This window comes from Notothenia coriiceps, unplaced genomic scaffold (assembly GCF_000735185.1).
Source record: "Notothenia coriiceps isolate Sejong01 unplaced genomic scaffold, NC01 NC01_scaffold00032100, whole genome shotgun sequence".
Classification (NCBI taxonomy): Eukaryota; Metazoa; Chordata; class Actinopteri; order Perciformes; family Nototheniidae; genus Notothenia; species Notothenia coriiceps.
This window is the reverse complement of record NW_011364801.1, coordinates 15,913-37,960: the sequence shown is the minus strand read 5'-3', so window position 1 is coordinate 37,960 and position 22,048 is coordinate 15,913. Positions and strand designations below refer to the sequence as shown.

At 38.0% G+C, this 22,048-nt stretch overlaps 3 protein-coding genes across 7 annotated transcripts in view; all 3 read left to right on the top strand.

Annotated features, from left to right (window-relative positions):
• The window catches only part of acot9.1 (acyl-CoA thioesterase 9, tandem duplicate 1), a 12,613-nt gene extending 3,761 nt beyond the window's left edge, over nt 1-8,852 (top strand). For both annotated transcript variants that reach the window (XM_010788709.1, XM_010788710.1), the window contains 10 exons: nt 2,798-2,881; nt 3,084-3,187; nt 3,529-3,602; nt 5,749-5,816; nt 5,900-6,011; nt 6,302-6,392; nt 6,858-6,943; nt 7,037-7,124; nt 7,683-7,833; nt 8,240-8,852. In XM_010788709.1, coding sequence (XP_010787011.1) covers nt 2,798-2,881; nt 3,084-3,187; nt 3,529-3,602; nt 5,749-5,816; nt 5,900-6,011; nt 6,302-6,392; nt 6,858-6,943; nt 7,037-7,124; nt 7,683-7,833; nt 8,240-8,295 — 914 coding nt within the window. In that variant the 3' untranslated portion in view covers nt 8,296-8,852. The remainder of the gene's footprint in view (nt 1-2,797; nt 2,882-3,083; nt 3,188-3,528; nt 3,603-5,748; nt 5,817-5,899; nt 6,012-6,301; nt 6,393-6,857; nt 6,944-7,036; nt 7,125-7,682; nt 7,834-8,239) is intronic.
• Nucleotides 8,853-9,228: 376 nt separating this feature from the next.
• LOC104960622 (pyruvate dehydrogenase E1 component subunit alpha, mitochondrial-like) lies at nt 9,229-17,224 on the top strand. Of its 4 annotated transcripts, XM_010788704.1 has the most exons (13): nt 9,229-9,378; nt 10,485-10,505; nt 11,563-11,718; nt 12,774-12,839; nt 12,919-13,092; nt 13,533-13,659; nt 13,747-13,838; nt 13,965-14,057; nt 14,146-14,301; nt 14,607-14,678; nt 14,949-15,016; nt 15,142-15,250; nt 15,615-17,224. In XM_010788704.1, exons 1-13 carry the CDS (start codon nt 9,319-9,321, stop codon nt 15,777-15,779), a joined length of 1,359 nt encoding a protein of 452 aa, XP_010787006.1. In that variant the 5' UTR covers nt 9,229-9,318; the 3' UTR covers nt 15,780-17,224. The 4 variants fall into 4 exon arrangements, with proteins under 4 accessions (XP_010787006.1, XP_010787007.1, XP_010787008.1 ...); XM_010788705.1 differs by lacking the exon at nt 10,485-10,505; XM_010788706.1 differs by lacking the exon at nt 11,563-11,718.
• A 1,067-nt stretch (nt 17,225-18,291) lies between these two features.
• Nucleotides 18,292-22,048, top strand: part of LOC104960632 (ribosomal protein S6 kinase alpha-3-like) — an 18,026-nt gene continuing 14,269 nt past the window's right edge. Inside the window, exon 1 of the mRNA XM_010788721.1 lies at nt 18,292-18,731. Coding sequence (XP_010787023.1) covers nt 18,669-18,731 — 63 coding nt within the window. The 5' untranslated portion in view covers nt 18,292-18,668. The remainder of the gene's footprint in view (nt 18,732-22,048) is intronic.

Here is a 22,048-nt window from a genome sequence, read left to right as displayed (position 1 = left end):
ATTTAAATTTTTTCTAGATTTGCAAGAAATCCGGTGTTGAACCATTAGTATATTTTTAATTCTTTAACGTTTTGTAAAAAAAAGGAGCTATAGATCGGTCTCTCCTATATAGCTAACTTTAACTACTTGTACAACTTACTCGGTGTCATTCCCATTAGTCAGTATTACACTGTAATTGAGCAATTTACACCTGAACTCGTTATAACAGTATAATAAAGACTACTCTACACACACAATATTTCACTTGCACCACTTTCTTCGAGTTTTTCCACGAGCAGATCCCAGTGCGGGAGGGGTGTCACGCCTGTACCCTTATCAAAGGGAATTGACACCTCGAATTACATCGACGTATAAAATGATCTTCTTAGCAAACACAACAGATTATCACTTTAGCTTGCACATGATGTTTGACGTTCCTATCATCTAGTCTATCACCCAGACCGTAGTTCCTGTCTCATTCGGAAATTTCCCTGTAAAGCAATCTGCGCGGCATACGCTACAGTGCGCAAGCTAAAGAAGCCAGATAGAGCCGAGGCGACGGGTTTTACATATTTAGATACCTCTACGCGACGTAGCTACATGTGTACCCGCTCGCTGTGGAGGATCATCCCTTCACAAGGTCACGTGCAGGTCAACCCTTCGTGCATGACAAATACAGACAATTTTTATGGGATTAAAATCTTGATCCGAAGGACGTCTAAATAAGAATAAGAGGCCTTAGTTACAGCGGAACTCATTGTATAGTCTCGGTGACTATACTACACGTATCATCTACATTACAACACCATAGAGACGACTCGTCGATACCAATCGAAGCGCTCGTGGCTATACATATTATGTACACCACTCTTTCTACACTACGCTACAACCACAGACTAACAGGCTAATTACATCAAGATGCAGGGACACTAGTGACGGTCGGAAGCGATACATGCTACTAAGATCAGCAAGCTGAGCGTGTGCCACTGTACGACACATCTGAGCTACGAATACGTTTGCACCAACTTCGTACTCTTAGCTTCAGTATTACCCACGCTAGTCGAATAGTTTGAAGAAAGGACACCTCGGCTCCTAGTCAAGGACCAGCTACACGGACGAATTTCTGCACAAAGCGTAACAGTCGACTAGCTCTGTATTGAATAGTATGGAAGCATGATGATCATCAAGTCTTCTGATGCCATATATCGCACATGATATACACACTACTTAAGCTTGAGAAGTTAGAAAACTGGTACCTAGTATCACGCAACAGCATAAACTCTAACAGATAGTTATCCATGTTACGTTCCCTGGTCACTAGCAACGACGAGCCGACGGCTAAGACGCGTGCAGGCTCGTCGGTTTTGTAAAGGTAGGTCAAACGGTTGAAATATAGAGGTTTTTCGCGTAAGTTGAAAAATTCCCGAGGGGACCAAGGGCAACAAACACGGGGAACGTCGAAAAGATAAACGTCGCGCGACACAAATACGTCGTGAATGCGGACGGGTGCACACAAGGCGAGCCTCCAGTCCCCATCATCTGTCGGCTATAACTGAATAGTCGACGCGTACACAAAAACGTGTAAACCAAAAATCATCAATCGATCGTAAAGACATCTGTAAAAAAGGTTTACTTTTATCATTACAGTATGTCCACTGTAGAGGACGTCAGGACCATTTTAGTTTGAAAAGACAGCCAAAATGAAGAGATAGACTATGTAACGTATTATGGTTATAGAGTGATATTAATACAATAATACATTCACCTTTATTTAAAACATAAATAAGTAATTGATCTGAACATTGCTGTTTATTTGGTCACTAAAAAACTAGTTTGGTTTTTGGTGAATCTTTCCAGATCTTCAAAGACTTTGTTGTCAATGTAGTGGGAAAAGTACCTCATTGACTCCAGTCGGCACGGGCTGTAGGGTCATCTTGACTAGTTGTATGGATGTGGTCTCCATTTGACCATGCTCATAGAAACAAAGCTTGCATTCTGAGGCAATTCTCATTTTTCATGGCTCCACTTAAAATAAAAACAAGAATAAGACATACGTTCTACTCTTGGCCCACAGAGGGCCATGTCTTTCCAGCTCATCCCTATCTGTCTCTCTGTCTGTATCTGTGCGCTCATGGAGCCTCCTGCATCTTTCCCCCCCTTCTTCTTGACCCTCTTCTATCCCAGGTGTGAAATCCTCATCTCTCTCATCATCTGAAAGCTCAACATCTGAATCTCCCTGAACTATCTGGTACAGGAAATGTCTGCTTCAGTTCCGTCTCCTGCAACAATATTGAGTCATTAAGTCCATGAAGACGGTCCTGACGTCCATTAGGATGAACATTTATAAAAGGGCTGTTATTTAAAAACTTGAATTATTTAATTGCTTTCATAATTATATAGTTCCTCACATGTTAATAAACAAGAACATGTATGATTTTCATGGTAAAAATTACAATTATTCAACAATATTTGACTTCTCCTCCTGCTTCTATAAAATGTTGTTTTTGGTATGCCAGCCATTTTGGATGAAAAGAAAGAGGAACTTCCCAGCATGCAATTTTAACCAATGACATATCACTGGAAAGACCAGGATGTCCTCTGTACAGTACATCAGGGATTGATAGAGTAGCTCAAAAGAGTCAAAGGAGATGCATGTTAACAAAATGTCCACTACAGTGGACATTTTCAATGGGCTGGGTCCCAGGAGGATATAAATAAAATGACCTATCCATTATAAAAAGTCAATCTTCTCATTAATTTAACAATAATTAGGGAACCATTCTCTGATTTGCTCGTGTTCTCCTGTTCTCCTCCTCAGTCCTCATCTCTTACTCTCACACCTACAATCCGGCTCTGAAGAAAACCCCTCTGTCCATCGTCACCGCCCTGGTGGATAAGATTGGTGAGAGTGAATCATTGCTTCCCTCCTTATTTGGTTTTACACCACAGTTATCTAAGGAAGACAGAATATTTGTCCAAACATAAAATACCCACCTTTGCAAATGTGCATGTTTTGAACGCACCCTTACATGATCATTTTCAACTCTGTAGTTCACATTTGAGACTTTTTCATGTTGTTGTTGTTGTTGTTTATAATTGTACAGACATGAAGCAGCACATCATCTACCCTGACTGCGACATCAAGTTCAGCGGTCATGTGACGTGGGTGGGAAAGACTTCTATTGAAGCCAAGATGCACATGTCACAGGTACACACACACACACACACACACGCACACGCACACGCACACGCACACAAAGTCATCAGTGTAATTATTTATTATTTGAGTAACATTAATTCATAAATGTGATGAAGATATTAAACAACCTAAGAAGGCCTAAAAAGGCATGTCAGCAAAAATATGGAACAATCAAACTTTTATTCAAGGTCTTCTTTTTCATTTTTATACAAAGAAAAAAGCAGAAAGCAGTATTATTAGTTAGTTTGAAATGTCTGCACAATGCTACCGCTGTAAAACGGCACAGTTCTTCCACATATTAATTCTGATATGCTAAACATATTTCTTTCAAAATGTGATTTCCTTTTCAGTACCAAAATGGAGCTTATTCCCCGATTCTGGATGCAACTTTTGTCATGGTGGCCCGCGATCCAGAAAACAAGAGGTTGGTCACAAAGTCGTTTTATAAAGAGTGCAGTAAGTCCGTAAAAAAAGAGCAGTAAAAAAGAACTCATTTAGAGTAAGAGAGTATAAAGTTGTACCTTAAATTGTACTTGAGTACTATACATGTACTTTCAACAAGGGGTGGGCGATATTGAAAAATATAATATCACAATATTTTTCAAGCAGTATCACGATAGACGATATTTATCACGATATTTTTTCATGTCGGTTATTATGGTTATTTTTCAAGTTACTTAACAGTACAACCACCTACAAGGTAACAAAAACTAAAATAAAAAGGAGTAACAGACCAAGATACCATTTCAAGCTGGTTTTAATTCTGCAATGAATCCCTGAATGAACAATTCAACAGGAACTTTGATATGGCTTCCTCAGTGTTCAAGTAGGTAGGCCTACACCCTACACAACACACGTTAACACTGGTTTCTTCACCAAGTAAAGTGCACTCTCTTGCTAAATAAAATAAAATATTCAAGGCACAGTTTCTCAGTATAAAAATCACTTTCTGTTTTAGGTAGCACTAGCAGTGATGTAACATCAATAAACATGAAAAGGAGAGTAAAACATAACGAAGTAAAAGATAAAACATCAATGAGGAAAAGTCAGTAGCCAAACAATTAAAATCACCCCTAGTTTAGGAGTATTTCCAAATGTGGATTAGAACAAATTCGNNNCTGAACATCTGTTTCAAAAGGGAAAAATAATATTAATACCTTATTGATCAAATAAAATATAAGCCGACAGAATCAACCAAGACAATAAAGGGACAACTGTTTTCATCAACCTCACGAAACCTTTGTTTTCCACACACTTTATTGGATGCATATCCTTGGCCACATAAATCGCCACCGCATCAGTTATGTCTTTCCACCGTTTGCTAGTCTTTTCATAAGGAGCCCCTTTATCAAATGCCTGCGTTATGGTGGTTTGTTTTGGTCGTACTTGTGCAGTCGCTGCGGTAGATTGTGCATTCACACGCGGGGGACCTTGCACTCTTACAGACTCTGCAAACTCTTTGTGGTACTTGCGTTTGAGGTGGTCTCTTAAGCCCGACGTGTTGCCATCTGTCGCTTTCACATTTTCTTTTTTGCAAATGTTGCCAAATTACGTTTGTTTGGTCCGTGTCTGTTGTGTAAAATCCAAAATAGTTCTGTACCACAGACGTAGAGTTCTTTGAATCTGACTCTCCGTCCATTATTGCTGTGTGTGCAGGCTGCCAACAGTGTTGTTTCCCTCGCTGCCAAGAAGAAAGGGGGCGGGGACTTTGGGAGCGTGTGATCAACACAACAGACCTTCAAGCAAGCAATGAGGTCATTGCGGTGCGGTCGAGGCGTGTTGTTAGCTTGTAGATCTGCTATTTTTTGGCAAACAAAACCGTCGTACTACAGAAGTATAAATTAAGGTATAGAACTGCAAATCGTAGAATGTGCACTCGCAGCACTCACAGTGAGTGCACATTCTATGACTGAGTGACTGTCTGTATCACGATAGATANTGCACTTCCTGTTTTAGGTAGCACTAGCAGTGATGTAACATCAATACATATGAAAAGGAGAGTAAAACATAACTAAGTTAAACATAAATGAGGAAAAGTCAGTAAACAATTAAAATGTAAACTTTAGACTTGAAGTGCAATCAAAGACTTTAGCATAACTGAACATCTGTTTCAAAAGGGAAATCAATATAAATACCTTGTTGATCAAATAAAATATAAGCCAACAGAATCAACCAAGACAATAAATGAAGTGCAATACTGTCTGAATCCTGACTAGACAGCTTGGTTTTTACTAACCGTTATCAGTATGTTGTTACTCCGGCATCATTTTGAAATGAGTATTACAATTAAATCACGGTAAAATAGGTTAATTTTGTCGTATTTGGTTTCCTCCACAGTATTTATATGGATATAAGCCCCGCCCCCTGTCCAGCGCGTTCTGTTTGAAATCCTACCCTGGTGCACTCGCAGCACTCACATTCGATGACTGAGTGACTCTCTGTATCACGATAGATATGATATCTCGTCTCGACGATATATATATCGTCATATTGCCCACCCCGACTTTCAACCTCTGGTAAAATGTGATATAACACAATTGAATGTGTGTCGCTGCTTTTATTCATTTCAGGGCAGCTTACGTAAACCCGCTGAAGCCAGAAGGTCCAGATGAGGAGAAACTTTTCCAGGAAGGAGAAGGTAATTAAATAACCTGATATTAAGATAACAAATGCTCCTCTCTTCATACCAACATTTGTTGTTATATACTTTGTGTTTTCCAGCGAATAAAGTGCGCCGTGTGGAGCTGAGCACGGCCTCGCTGCTGAAGGTGGCGCCGACAGACGAAGAGAGGAAGATCGTCCACGGTCTATTCCTCAACACCCTCGACACAAAGTAAGATGGAAAAACACTCTCATATAATATTCCTCGTTTATGTTAAAAACGTATGGGATGTGTAAAAAAGGCAGAAACTTTAACGAAAAGTAGGACGTTTCTATACTTTAAAAACATTCTACTTTTCAACTCCATAAGTGTCTGTACTGTAATTGCTGATGATACGTATTTTTAACAACATCCATGTTTAATGCAAGGTTGTGTTTAGGATGTTAGATAGTTATAAAAATTGTTTTGCATGTTACTATAAGATGTATTCTATTAAACATCTTGCTGTGTGTGTTCTGCAGGACGGTCAGTTTCCGCAGCAGACTCCTGCCTCCGAACTCTGTGTGGATGGAAGACGCAAAACTGAAAGGACTGGAGATCTGCCATCCTCAGGTGGACAAATACACAGAAAGCTTTATATCCCTATAGGAAAAAAGTTCTACCAACAAATCCTTTGACAGAGCTTTGTGTATGATTTTGCTTCTCACATTTGATTCAAACACTACAGTACTGTTAATCTTACACCAGAAACATTTACATCAGAAAAGTATTTTATAACAAATATAACATTTTAAATACTTATTATATTGGCCGGATTTCCTCCTATTTTCTCTCATATTTGTCTAATATTCAGTATGATATTCCTATTTTTTCATGTAGCCTATTCAGATTTTTAATAGAGGATTTGGGGAATCTTGAAATCCACCTAAGAAAAATAGATTTAAATATAGTGGTCAGTTTTCCTTATAATTTACCCAGTTTTTAGTTTTGTGTCCTTAATTTATTCTCCGTAATCTTACAAAATATTTTAAAGAGTTTCCACTTCTAAATGTCTGTTTCTGTGTGTGTGTCGAGCAGGAGAGGAATATCTTCAACAGGATTTTTGGAGGTTTTCTGATGAGGAAAGCGTACGAGTTGGGCTGGGCCAACGCCTGCTCCTTTGGGTGAGAGTTTAGAGACTTTTGAGAAAAGAATGTCTAAAAGCAAAATATTTCTTTCCTGCAAGATGTTAATGTGTGTGTGTGTGTGTGCTGCAGAGGATGTCGCCCCAGCCTGATGGCGGTTGATGACATCCTCTTCCAGAAACCCGTGGAGATCGGATCGCTGCTGCTGCTCTCATCTCAGGTCAGAGAATCAGTGGCTTTGAGGAAAACCTATAGATACATTGATCAGTTTCAGATCTGCATTTTAAATCTTTATATTCTGAACTGAATATTTACTTTTGGCCAAAAGACACACATTTCCCTCAGGAGTTGTCTGTAATTACAGTTTATTCTTCTTCCCCCAATTAACCAAAACATTGCAGCTTTAAGTGATTGTTTCTTATCTGTTCTTTGTTTTAGATTAGATTCAAGTGTATTTCTAGACAGTAGTATTCTAAAGGCGTGTATCTGGCTTTAAGATAAGATGAGAACTTTATTTATTGATACCCACAAAGAAAATATAGGTGTTACATCACCGCAATAGATGAGTTATAAAAAGCAAAGGAGCAAGTGATTAAGTGATACAAATGCAGTAAAACAATTGAAACACTGGATAAAAACAAGACAAAAACCCAAATGAACAAATGTATTATAGACAAATCATGTGTAGCGTTGTATTAGGCGATACAAAATATATATACATTTCACTCAAATGTTTTGCAGCATTTATTCATGTGTGTGTGTGTGTGTGTGTGTTCAGGTGTGTTACACACAGGGGAATCACATACAGGTGAGAGTTCATAGCGAGGTGTTCGACCCTCTGACCCGGCAGCACAACACCACCAACGTCTTCCACTTCACCTTCATCTCCGACCGCGAAGTCCCCAACATCATTCCAATGACATACGGAGGTAAGAACAAAAGTAGTAAAGAAACCAGCATATTATTGCATCAATATCAGTATTTTTTTGTACTTTAAGCATCATTTGGTGCTTTTGACTTATACTTGAATTCAATTATGATGCAGGATTTTTATTTAACAGAGAATTGCTACATAACTTTAGTCAAATATCTGAGTACTTGGTCTACCACAGTACTAACCATCACACTTAACCGAATGGAAAATATACTTTATAACCTTTAACTAGAAAAAGACAAGTGTGAGAGTTACAGGAAAAATAAATACCTTTTGAATTCATTATTTTTCTTTCTTTCTGTGAAAAGAACATTTCAAAAAGTGACTAAATTGTCAGATTTTCTGATTGCCTCACGGTCTGAATATTTAATGTTGTTTATTTGTGTGTGTTTTTCTCACAGAATCGATGCTTTACCTGGATGGAAAGAGACACTTTAATCAGACCGTGGATCCCTGAAGGCAACATGTCTGCCACCTGCCTGCCAAAGCTTTTCAGTGTGTGTGTGTGTGTGTGTGTGTGTGGGTGTGTGTGTGTGTGGTCAGTGGAGAAGAATGAATGCACTTAATTTAATATACATCCTTTTTACATCAGGTCTTGTTATCTTTACGCACCTTACACGGAGAAAATGTTTAATTTCTGTGACTATTTGTTCTGTTGGTTTATATTTTTGATGAAAAGAAACCTATACTTTACAACACAGATTTTTTATAAATGCATCTATATTTTATTTACTCATATTTAGAACTTCTGTTCATTTGACAACCAGTCAGCGTATACATCTCTTAAACAGTCAAATGATCAAACGTTTACTTTCCATGTCATAACTCCTTGCAGTATATTGCTTTACAATTATGTTACATTTTAATATTCCACTGTCGCTCATACGCACAAAACTTTTTGTCTTTCCTTTTTTTAAGTTGAATGAGAATGAGCTTTATTATAAATGTGTCAAACTTGCAATAGCAAGTGGTTTATTTACTCAAATGCAATAAATGAATTCGTATTTATCCCGACTTTACGGTTGTCCTGTTTGTCTTTGCTTTCATTATGTTTGATAAAAGTGATTGTTTAGTGTTATTTTTACAAAAAAAATACCTGTTTGGTAAAATGAATCATAAATTAGAACTGTTCAAGACGTTACACATTTTAAATATAACCTTTCAATTAGTCGAAATGAAAAATCCCAAAGGTGTATCTTCTTGTAATCTACATTATTATTAAAACAGTTGGACTAATACATCTTTCTAGATATATTATTCGTTTTTATGTTTCACCTTTTTGGGTTTCTATCAGATTTTGTACTAAATTAAATGTTTAGTTTAATTTCCGGGCAGCTATATAAACCTAGGGGGAACCAATGTTTGAAGCAGCCATTGTGTTCCACCGGACTCGCTTTCTCACGGACACCAACAGGGATTTAGCACAGAGACTAACGTCCGCTGTTATAATCCCTCCAGAGCCGGGTCGTTGTTCAGTAGCATGAAAAACATGTTGACCACTATCTCTAACGCACTTTGTAGGATGACTGGGCGAAATGTGGTGAGTTGTTTTGGGGTTACCTTCAAGCTGTTGGCCGTGTCTGGGACAATGCTAACAGGTAGCTAGCTTTGATTGAGTTTTGCTTGAGACTGACCTTGTGTGAACAGTTAGCATGTGAGCCACGGCGGCTAGTTTGACTTTTGCTATGTTTGCATGTATTAATCAGTCACATAATGTAAATGATGTGTGCTTGCTCAATGTTGAGTGAGTAAAGGGTGATTTTTCTAAAGGGCATGGATACACTGGGGAGTGTACACTCTTTACTCTTATTTATCTTCAGTTAATCTCCATTAACTAAAATAATGTGTCTGTGATTGTGGTGGTTTGCCTTCCTCCAGCAGCTTGTATTGATTGGGATGCACTGATGTGATAAATACTGACTTGAAGCTACATTTAGCTACCACGTGTTAGCAGTGGTGGAAAAATAAGTTCGTTAATGTTTTTAATCTGTTAACCATGCACTTACGCACAAACAGTTACACTAAATGAAACTAATTAAGATATACACAAATCCTCCAAGGGGTCAACGTGGATAAGTAAAAAGCAAGTGAACATTTTTTAATTGGAAGCACAGCCTCACAATGCTTAAGCTATTGTCTTAAAATATTGCTAATCTACATGCTTGTGCTTTTCGATCTATGACTTGGGGAAACTTATTACATCAATGTTGATACAACTTTGCTGAAATGCATTAAAGGATTATACAGAACTACTTAAAAGATTTAGGTTAGAAAAATCCAACTCTGCAATTTAACTAAAACGTGCCTTACACTTTTAGTCAATATAGATCAAATGATAATTTGGTATCAGTGCATCCATATTCATCACTAAGCTTATTCAACAGCATGTTGTTTGTGGTGGTGGTTCAGCCGCAGCAGGGATCCTTCTGTCTTTATTTGGAATATGATTCAAATCTACATTAGATTTGAAAAACGTTGAAGTTGTGACTGAAGGACTTCTGTTGTTTCAGCTCCGTGTTGAAAAGGCTCCTGCTTTCCCTTTCCCGCCGGCTTCCCCTTGCTCTTCATTCACTCTCACACACATTCAACAATCCCAATTTATCTCTTGCTTTTCTCCCTCCTCTCCCCACCTCACCTGAACCCTAGGGAGCCCAAACAGTGTCTGAGGTAAGCAGCTCCACGCACTCCTGATGTTTGTCTCCTACGCCTCCTTTCCTGCAGTGATATTTCTAAAGAGGCTCCTCTAAGGTGCCTCTAAATTAATAAATAACAAAAATGCTGTTAGGAAATAACTATGATTTTTACATTAATGCTCCTTCTGCATATAATTCAATCAGAACTGTATTTTGTTTAGTTGTACTTTGTATCTCTTTTAGTTTAATCAAAAATGTCCATTCCAATCATCAGTCTTGTGTTTTTTTTATTTTCTTAACACAATTATTTCGTAAAAAGTATAATTTATTAATCGGTGGTAGCATGGTTAGACCAGATGATCTTGGTGGAAAGCCGCCACAGGGATATTTCACATTGGCACAACATTTAAAGCAGGAAATCTAACTCTCAATAGTGTTAAAATAAAGTTATGATGCGCAGTTAATCAAAAAGACAACACTGTCCAGAGAATAGTTTCAAGGTGTACAAGAACTTGGTCAGCTTCAAAAACATAAATGTCATTAATTAAGGAACATCTTTAGATGCAACAAATACAATATAGGTGCTTGGTTCTTATGTCCTGTTGGTGAAAATAGCCATACCTACTTTTCAGAATGTATATTGAAATGCAATCCCAATTGTCCAAGAAAAGCTGATCCTGATCTGTGAGTTGTAGCTTTCCCACAATGTTCACTTCAGAGTCTTGGTTCTTATGTCACAGTTACTTTTATACTGAGTAAAAACCATCCAACTTGCTGAAGTAAGTCATGTTTGTAGATTTTTCATTTAACATACATCCTGTGAAAACTGTCGTCTGAGTCTTTGGATAAACTGACCTGCCAACAAAATGCACTTTTCCCTCTTCTTATGTAAAAAAAAAAAAGTACCTCCAATATAAACATTATTGCAAAATCTAAATGATGTGCCAATGAAGCAAATATCAGGTGACGTGTAGACACTGTTGGGCCGCTGCCAGTCTGTGTTTCCTCCTCTAGCTGTCATGGTGTGTGTGTGTGTCTGTAGCCTCTGTAGAGCGGCTGTGCTCTGATTCGTTGGCTCCTGTGCTCCTCAGTTGCTGGTCGACCTGTCAGAGTACGTCAGTGTCACCTCGCCGCCGCCGGCCCCCACGGTGGCTCTGACCCAGAGGCAGCCGCCCAAACCGCCTCCTGTCAGAACTAGAGCGCCGGCCGAGCAGTTAGTTAAAAACCAGGCCGAGACAGACAGACCAGTAAGGACAGAGGCATCCTCCATGTGACTGATCACTAACTTATGGGTTTACAATTCAGATTTAAAGCAAAATAACCTCTTTCAGTCGTCGTGATGCCACCTATTTCTTGGTTCTGGGTCTTTCTAATCTTTGGGTTTTCTTTCTGGGAAATGTGTGAAATCCCTCCCTGAACATGTCCAAATGGGGAACCTTTTTAAGGTTTTAATAACACAGATGCATGTACATTTGTATCATTTTATGGACTACTGTAAAGAAAGTTAAAACTAACAATGCGACTAACAATTGTTTTACAGATTTTATCTCTTTTTCCCATTTGTTGGAACTTTGTTTTTCTTATCTTTTGTTTCCCTTTCTGGGAAATGTATGAAATCAGTAAAAGAATGTGGCAAATAAGGCACCCAAAGTAATCATTTTATGGAGCTGCACTAAAACCAAAGCTGCTACAAACTATTGTTGAATTCCATGTGTTTTTTTTAATTTCTCATTAATTGAAAAAAACATCACAGATGCACGTGTTTTTTATTTATTTTTTAAAAAACATTTTTATTGTTTGATGCCGTCATTTTAAAAAATATATATATTTTGATTGTTTTTTTTAAAGTCCAGATTCCCAACATTTTCAAATGCTGCAGAAAAATCAGCAATTAATTTGAGACTTATTTTTGCTTGATGCTTTATTAATTATCAGCTTTTATATTGACCAACTTATTGATAAACTCTCTGCCCCCACTGTCCTGCTAGTGTTCTCACAACACTTAAATGTTGTTTTCTGAAGTGGCTGCTTAATGGAGGACCTTCTTCTTATACCTTCCCAGAAACAGCCAGTTGTTGCTCAACAATATTAGAAACGTGGCATCCGGCCGCTGTAGCAATGTTAAACCTTTACCAGACCCCTCCCACCCTTCTTTCTTACACTCACCCTGTGATAAGGGGGCAGCTTCCACTCTGTCGGTCTGAAACACCGTTTGTTTTATTTGTGATTCACCATGTGTGAGTTTAATGACTAATATCTGTCCTTTTTTTAATGAGAAGTGTGTTTTTTATGTTCTTCACAGGGTGCCAGAGTCGTGGTGTCCCGCTCCTTCGCTGACTTCACCTCTCAGGCCAGCTTTGACATCAAGGTGGGTCAAAACAAAAATCCGACATCACTGCACTGAAACATTTCTGTACAGCTGTCATATTAATGATCTGTGGGAGTAGGAATGCGAGCTGCACCGGCTGGAGGAGGGCCCCCCCCTGAAGGCGGAGCTGACGCGGGAGCAGGGCCTGCAGTATTACCGCGTCATGCAGACGGTGAGACGCATGGAGCTGAAAGCTGACCAGCTGTACAAACAGAAGATCATCAGAGGCTTCTGCCACCTGTACGACGGACAGGTGAGGACACGCAGAAATATGCACAGCAGCAGGTTTGTGCTCCTCACTCATTATTTGTTTGAGGTAGTGAATGCTGCTATAAGACAAAATGAACATGAGAATCTCATGATTACTGGTATGATAATAGTCTTTTGAACAGCATGTAATATCAGTTGTTTTTATTGCTAATTAGATAACATATTTGATATAAAACCTTTTTTTAATTAGCATCTATACTACAAGGATCTCATTTATTTACTGCATAAAGGTGCAAATGCAGTAAGTTCTCTTTTTGGAACTAACATTTTTTTTTAAGACCCTTTTTAATCTTTCGTAAAAATTGAGACTCCAAAAAAAACTGGACAGTAAAGATTAGTGCATTCATTTACTGCAAAAATAAAGACCCATGCACAACCAGTTTGTTTTGTTTGTATAATAAAGTGCTTGTTTTCTCCTTGCAGGAAGCGTGTGCGGTCGGCATCGAGTCGGGCATCAACCCCTCGGACCACCTGATCACTGCGTACCGTGCTCACGGCTACACGTACACCCGCGGGATCGCCGTCAAAGAGATCCTGGCCGAGCTCACAGGTGAGGGAGACGTTTTCAAATGGACAATTGGACGACATTTTTAACATGCCTGCAGTTTTTTCACACCTCTTCTTTGTTCCTCCTCAGGTCGTAGAGGCGGCGTGGCCAAAGGGAAGGGAGGCTCCATGCACATGTACGCGCCAAATTTCTATGGAGGCAACGGCATTGTGGGAGCACAGGTAAACGCCTAAATGTATGCATTTGGACAGCCAAAATGAAAGGGGGAAAAATGACCTTGGTGATGCTTAAAAGTAAACATTTTATTTGTGTTTGCTGTTATATGTGATCAGCTGTGATGTGTTCAGGTTCCTTTAGGAGCTGGCATTGCTCTGGCCTGCCAGTACAAGGGCAACAACCAGGTGTGTGTTTCTCTGTACGGAGACGGGGCGGCCAACCAGGTAAATATCCTGCCTAATACTTTAAGTATCTTGTAATGAACTCATATACCTTTGCTGAACTCACACCTTTTTTTCCTAATCCACTCAGGGCCAGCTGTATGAGGCTTTCAACATGGCCGCCCTCTGGAAGCTCCCGTGCATCTTCGTCTGTGAGAACAATAAATACGGGATGGGGACGTCCGTGGAGAGGGCTTCAGCGAGCACAGATTACTACAAGAGAGGAGACTACATCCCGGGAATAAGAGTGAGACACATGCATATATAAAAGTTTAACGGGGGGGGGGGGTTCTTAGGCGGTAGCTGCAGTGTGTCTGCGGGCTGTACGCTGCAGCTGGCCTGAATGAACCCAGACTATAACAGGACGAGGCTGAACGTCCGTCCTGGCAGTAACAGGTGTGAGCATCCATTTAGCTGTTTGACGCTCATGTATGATACTGCTTACAAAAACTCTAACATCACACGGTGAAATATTCTAATGCAAGTACAATGCTGGATGCAAAAATGAATTGTCTGTATTAAAACATTATTTTCTGTTGAATTTTCTCGTAGGTGGATGGGATGGATGTCTTGTGTGTCAGAGAATCCACCAAGTTTGCTGCAGACCACTGCAGAGCTGGAAAGGTGAGCTGAGCTTTTCCTGTCATCACTTTTCTGCACCTGAAGTCATAAACACAGGGGAGGAAAACTATTAACATCAGACTGTAAAATGTTTTTTCTTTTCGCTTGCCCCTCAAAGCTTCCTTGCACCCTTAATCTCCTCGTAGCATTTACTTCCTGTAGCTTTTTTTCCCCAACAGAATCGAACTCTTGGAGTACTTTTCCTTGGCTTCTGAGAGAATAAACAATTTATAATGATCACAGAAAATAGAAATGAATTGTGTTATGTTTCAGGGTCCCATTATAATGGAGCTCCAGACCTACCGTTACCATGGACACAGCATGAGTGACCCCGGTGTCAGGTGTGTAAACTTTTTGTCAGCTCATATTCAAATGTCATCAGTCAAATATTAAGGTTCCACAAAATGTTTTTCCATCTTCCTGTTACCAAAGTCTAATAGTAACTGTATGATGTCACATCCTGTAGCTACCGCACCCGTGACGAGATTCAGGAAGTGCGCAGTAAGAGCGACCCCATCACCATGCTGAAGGAGCGCATGCTCACCAACAACATGGCCTCTGTGGAGGAGTTCAAGGTGAACACACACATCTCTCTGCAGACTGTTTTAAAAGCATCAGACACTCAGATTTCACAGGCTGTTCTTTTCTCTTTAAAATTTCATTTAGATATCTTTATATATAATATTTACATGAACAACACAAACCTACAATCAACAAGGAAAATATTTTTCCACATTAAGACATTGCTTTAGACATTTGTTTCAGGATTATTATTTTGTGGTATTTTTCAGACTTAATTCAAATATATAATGTATGAAATAGGGATTTGAACTTTTAATTGTCCCTTCTAAGACAACTATCCTCTCTCGGGATGCCAAAACTAAACCCTGCCATGTGTCTTGCTGCGTGAATTGACACAAGTCCTCTCCCCTATTGTAGGAAATTGACATTGCGATCCGTAAGGAGGTGGAGGAGGCGGCTCTGTATGCGACCTCAGACCCCGAGCCCCCTCTGGAGGAGCTCTGCAACCACATCTTCAGCAACGACGCCCCGCTGGAGGTCCGTGGGACAAACCCCTGGGTCACTCTCAAGTCTGTCAGCTAGACTCACACACCAACATGTTAACCTGTCACCCAGTGCTCAACACTACCCGTAAACTGCACCCTCATGCTGACTTGAAAAAAACATTCAACACCTTTCCTCGATTTTTCGATCATTCCGCACCTTAACGGGACTTTGACCTGAAACCTACCAGTGTTATTTATTTATAGTTTTATATAGATATATTTAAGATGTATTGTATGTCTGAAAGCCCGTTGTGTTGTGCGTGATTTACAGGTTTTGAATTATTCAGATTATGCACATTATACTACGCACAAAACGTAGCTTCCTCTTTCCATCCACATTTTATTAGCACTTTTGTTGTTTTCCAACTGGGATTCTGCTTCATGGGACGCCAATAATCTAGCTGCAACTTTGAGAAAAGCAATCATGAATATTTTTAAGTTTTGGTTTAAGGAATCGATCTCTATTTTCTTTTGACTTTCAGACTTGTTTTAGTTGAAGGTATTTTTAAGAGACTGCAGGAAAGGATTCAGTTTGTTTTGGCAAGCTGGAAACAGTAAAGGTCAAGATAAGCAAAGTGGTAAGTACATTTACTCTAATACTGTCCTTAAGAACGATTATGATATATTTAATCTATCATATAGTTGACTTTATACTGCACTACAGTTCAGAGGGAATTGTGTACTTTTTCTTCGGCTGCATTTATTAGATAGAAATCTTAGTATTCATTACAAATTAAGCTACTAAATATTACCATTACAGTCCAATAAAAGTTCTATAATGGGGCAATAATGATTTACTTTAAATGTGTAGTACTTTAATGTACATTTTGATGTTTAAAATTAAGTAGAATTTTCAATGCAGCACGTTAATTTCTACTCTGGTATTACTACTTTTACTAAAGTAAAACATCCAAGCGCTTTTAGATTTTTGGCGGGATATTGAAAAGTGTTTTTTTTTAGTTGCAGGAATTGACCTTATTTCTGAATACTAAGATGACTGTTGATCAGTGCATTTAGGTTCTAAACTAAATATTTATTAAAGGTTTTATCCAGAGTGACCAGCAACTTCCCTGGAGAACTTTGCAAGAAATCACTACATACCTGTCTCTGAAAGAAATGTATGATATAAAATGTACTTTAGCTTGTTGGTGAAGAACGCTTGGAGAGAATTCTTCCTCCGTAGGAAGATGGATGCACTGCAATATATTATTTTACAGTCTTTTGTTTAGAGACTAATGTGACTGCTACATGTAAAGATGCACTTAAGATTTTAAGGTTATTTGTTTATTCTTACTCTTGGGGAAATCATCTGAAAGGAAAAACGGCAACAACATTTACCAGAATTGAATTTTTCATATACCACTGTCCTTTATTAGAAGTGTTACTGTTACTCAACCTGTACACATACGAAGCTTTACTCTGACTGTGTTGAACTGAAAGACTGTGGCTGTAATAAATGCAAAAACAAAGTATGAATATAAATGTTTGTTTCTGCTGTTTATTAGAAATTCATGGTTTCTTTCAGCCTTTTTTTTTCATGGAGACATTTTATTTTGTTACTCTTACTGCTTATATCTGACGGCTTTAGATACTTTAAAAATTAAGATTGAGCACACAAACAAATGAACAGCTGTGTTATTTTAGCAAATGTAACCTTATAAGGAGATAATATCAGATGAATCGTCTATAAAGAAATCATCATTAGCTAATGGTTCAAAATTAGCCAACTACATCAATAAAATCCTACCTTAATATTATTGCAATAGTTCTAATCTTGTAAAAGTCAGAATGTGACATTTTACACTTATTACTTATTTGTAATCTTTTTCCAGGGAAGGACTAGTACTTATGAGTATTTTTACTTACAAGTACTTTTACTACTACAGTAAATTAACTTCGCTACTACTCGTGACCACTAGATGTCACTACCAGATTGTAAAATCAACTGTTTTTATTTATTCACATTCATGGAAACCTAACGTTGTAAGGATGAAAAGCCTATTAATTTAATGGAAAATTAAAAAAAACTGAACAATCTAAATCTTAAACATTTTGAAAAATGAATTGAACAGAATAATAATTAGGAATACAAATGAGAGCTAAAACAATTTTGTACAAATATTTCAGATATGTACTCAAACAACTGAACTAAATACATTGATAAATATGAATACAAAGGATTTTATAGCTAAAACAAAACATTTTTTAAATAATTAACTTAATCTTAAGAAAAAAAGATGTGATATATATATATATATATATATATATTCAATTCTTATTTAACAAAAACATTGACAGTTTAATGTTTATAATGTGTTTTTCTTGTGTCTTTTCTAATATGACATGTTTAATTGTATTATATCTCAAGGTATATTAAAAAAAAAAATGTATTTCATTATACAATTTTAAAGTTGTATTCTTTTTTTATATAATTTAAAAGTGACTTTACGCCTCCTGACGTGACGCATGTGTGACGCAGCGCTCTGACAGACAGGTAAGCTGACACCGGCCGCCATATTGGGAAGCAACGGAAGTGAGAGAGAAACAGATAGAGATAACTGTGTGTGTAGTGTGTGTGTTTGTGTAAGTGTGTGTTGAGTCAATCAGTTTCCGAAAAAGGGCGTCCTCCTCCTCCTGCTTGCAGCTTTTTCACATGTTTGTCTCCCCGGAGGAAGGGGCGGTCTCTGCTCCGCGGCAGATCCGGAATTAGGAGGTGTTCGCTCGGATCAGCTTGGCTCGGACGTTCGGTGGAGAGCTCCGCGGGCGGTTCGGTACCTCGGCGTCAAAAACATTTAATATAAAGATAACATAAGAGAAAGAAAACGCCGACTGGAGTGGAATTGTCGACCGAGGGAGGGACGAAGAATTGGGACTGAGAAGAGAATTATAAGAGAAGAAGAAGAAAGAAAAGTAGTAGAAGAAGAAGATGCCTCTGGCTCAGTTGGGGGACCCCTGGCAAAAGATGCCTCTGGGGGGGACACAGGGAGAGGTGAGACATTTCTTTAAACACATTGTCACACTGAGAGGTGACTTTAAGCTGGGCTGCAGTCAGGTAGTCCACAGGTAGAGTAAAGGTACACAACAGGATGTCATTTGAAGAACTATAATACTCCTCAAAGTCACTCTATGAGAAGTATTCTGCTCTTAAAAAAGCTAGTCTACAAATTAGACTGAACACACAGAAAAACACCATAATACTACCTAAAGTCGCTATTATATATTTGATCTGCTATAACGCTTCTATTGGGACTCTCAATTAGTTTTAAATAGTAACAAAGCAAGGAGATATTATTTAAAGCAATGTAGTACACCATGTAATCACTATTTGATAGGCATTCTCCTCTTAAAGATAATATATGAATGCTAAATTCTATTAAAAATATACAAAATGCAGCAAGATGTAAATTGAAGCAATGTAATACACCTTCAAGTCACTATTTGACTATTATATTATTGTACTTTTAAGGTGCTATATGGATGCTAAATTAGAATAAAATACTCTATTAAGCACCGTAATTTGCCACTATTCGCGTAGGATTCCTTTTTTTGTTAAAGCTTCGATATGGAATTAAAAATAAAATACACAATTATTAATCTATAAATTGCTATAGGATAAATATTCTGCTAAAGGGTTGCGCAATTCTTTTTCTCAAAAAAGCTCTATTATCCACCTTAGAATCACTATTTTATAATTATTTTACAATACATGTTTCTATAAGTACACCAAATTAGATTGAAATACAATACAAAAGTGCCATAATTCACTTTGAAGACCCTATAAGATAATTATTCTGCTCTTACAGCTCCTATACTGAGAACAAATGTGATTAAAATAGATTTGAAAGCTTCAGTCTGAGCACAGACACATGCTGTCAGACTCCTATATGTGTATTAGATCAGTGTTACACGAGACACACATTCATTAACCTACCATTGTGAATATAAGTGATATCAATGACCTTAAAATGTATTTAGTAATATCATAGCTGTTCTGAAGTGCATTCATGTGTTCATAAAGTCCAAACATGCTTGATTTAGCAATCAGTAGATCAATAAATCAATAAGTTGACACAGGTCACTATTAAGAGTTAGAGACTCGCAATAAGTCACTTAAATATGACTATTATATCCATTTAAGCTCTTTAGATTTAAAACAGCAGAACATACTACAATAACGTTCAGAAGGAATAAAGTACAGGACATGCAAACATTAAAGTTAAGTATGTTTGTTAATAATTGTTTAATGTAAAGGTAGAAATGGCGTTAAGTGCAATAATATGATAATAGCGTCATTATTGGGGAAATGAATACTCCGTAAAAGCACAGAAATGCATTAAAACATAAACTCAAAAAAATTAATTTCTGGAGACACAAGCACCATAACATTTCAAAAATATACCAATGATGTGCTACATTTCTCTCTATATAGTATAGCCATGTTATAGAGATACATTGTGAGCATTAATATGTCAAAATAAGTCCAAAAGTCTTGTTTCTTAAAAGCAACAGAATAATAAACCCAAAGTATTCAATTCACGACCATAAAAAACGAGTTTCTGATCTATAACAATGAAAAAAGATCATTCTTATTGGGTAACACACGTGCTTACTTAACACAAATGAGGCATAACGGGATAAGAAGTCCTTGAAAATGACTCCTGGGTGGGTGTCAGAAAGTCACTATGAGTCACTTTGGGGTTGTTTCCAATGATTTATTTGTGGAGAATAAATCAGGCCACAGCATGCAAATCCTTTGTCATGGTTTGGATTTGAATATTTATCATTTGGTGCCAAACGGTGTGGAATTGTTGTTAAAGAATTTCAAACTGAGACTTCAGATTGAAACAAACAGCTTCAGATTGAGTGTTTTTTTTTTGCTTCCTCCTTTCTTCCTTCTTACACGTTTTTGAATCTTGATAAAGAGCAGGAGGCGGTGCCACTCACGATTCAGGAAGAGCTTACGTGTGTGTGTGTGTGTGTGTGTGTGTCCACTTCCTGTATGAGGTGTCACAAGAGCTGTATGGAGAAATAGTGTGTGTGTGTGTGTGTCTGTCTCTGTAGGCGAATAATCAAACCTGATTCATGCTGAAGAATGCACTGACTCACCCGGCTCCTCTCTTTCTGTCTGACTTCCTAACAAGCTCGTACCTGTGCGCAGCTTTTCCCACGCGGCCTCTTTCAACCTCACTTTCCACCAGACAGAAGCTGACCTTTGACCCCTTCGTTACACCTTGTAGCCTCTCAGCGTGCAGCGATGTGCAGTAATCTGTCACCCTAGTTTTGTTTCTAGGCCAACACAGGACACAAACACACACAAAGGAGAGGGGTGACGTTGTGGAATGAAGTCGAGATGATTTTTGCAGCATTTTGCCCTGAAGACAAGATCATTCAACTCAAAGAGCAGAGAGGGGCTGCACTTTTCTGCTGCTGAAATGCGGAAACAAAGATGAGTGTAGATAAAGATGGCTTCAGCGATGAACCTGCACTCTGCGGGCTTAAAGAAAGTGCTTTCGAAAAGCTGGATGGAAAATGGAACAATTTGATCCTTTTCGGGCTGCAAGTAATGATTATTGTCATGAGTTTTTTGTGTATAAAACGTCAGAAAATAATAGAAACCACAAATCCTAATCTCCCAGAGCGCAAGGTGATGCAAGCAAATTGCTTTTTTTCTCTCCAAATAATAGTTTTAAAGCCCTAAGATATATAATTGTTCTAATACATTTTATGGCATTTACCAATTAATTAATTTGACTATTACAATCATATTTAGAAGCCTTACAGCATCACCCAAGGCAACACATTCAAATTACAATATATGAAACAGTAACAGATAAGTATCAATAAAATATATAAACTAAAATACAGCTTTAAAAAATGAATAGTAAAACAGTTAAAAAGGAAATGAAAAAGGATAGAAAAAACCCATTGAAACTAATGTTGGACAAAGAAAATCATAATTTCTCACATTTGAGAAGGGGGTACCAGAACATGTTTTTTCTTGAGGAGGGTATTGTAAGAAATACATTCGAACAATATGTGTTTTCAAAGAGAGACAATTGTAAAGCTGTCCAATGCTTTCGCGTGGAGTTACACATTTATAATTGTATCAATATGTCAATAAAACAACAAATGCACTCTCAAAATATTTTTCGGCTGTTGCTTGGACAGAACAAATGATTTCTGAATGTCACCTTGAAACCTTTTTTGCACAGTTTGTATTCATCAATCAGACTCTGCAGTCATTTACTTCCTCTCTGCCTCTCCATTATAACCTCTCTGTCACCTTGCTGTCTGCATCTCCCCCTC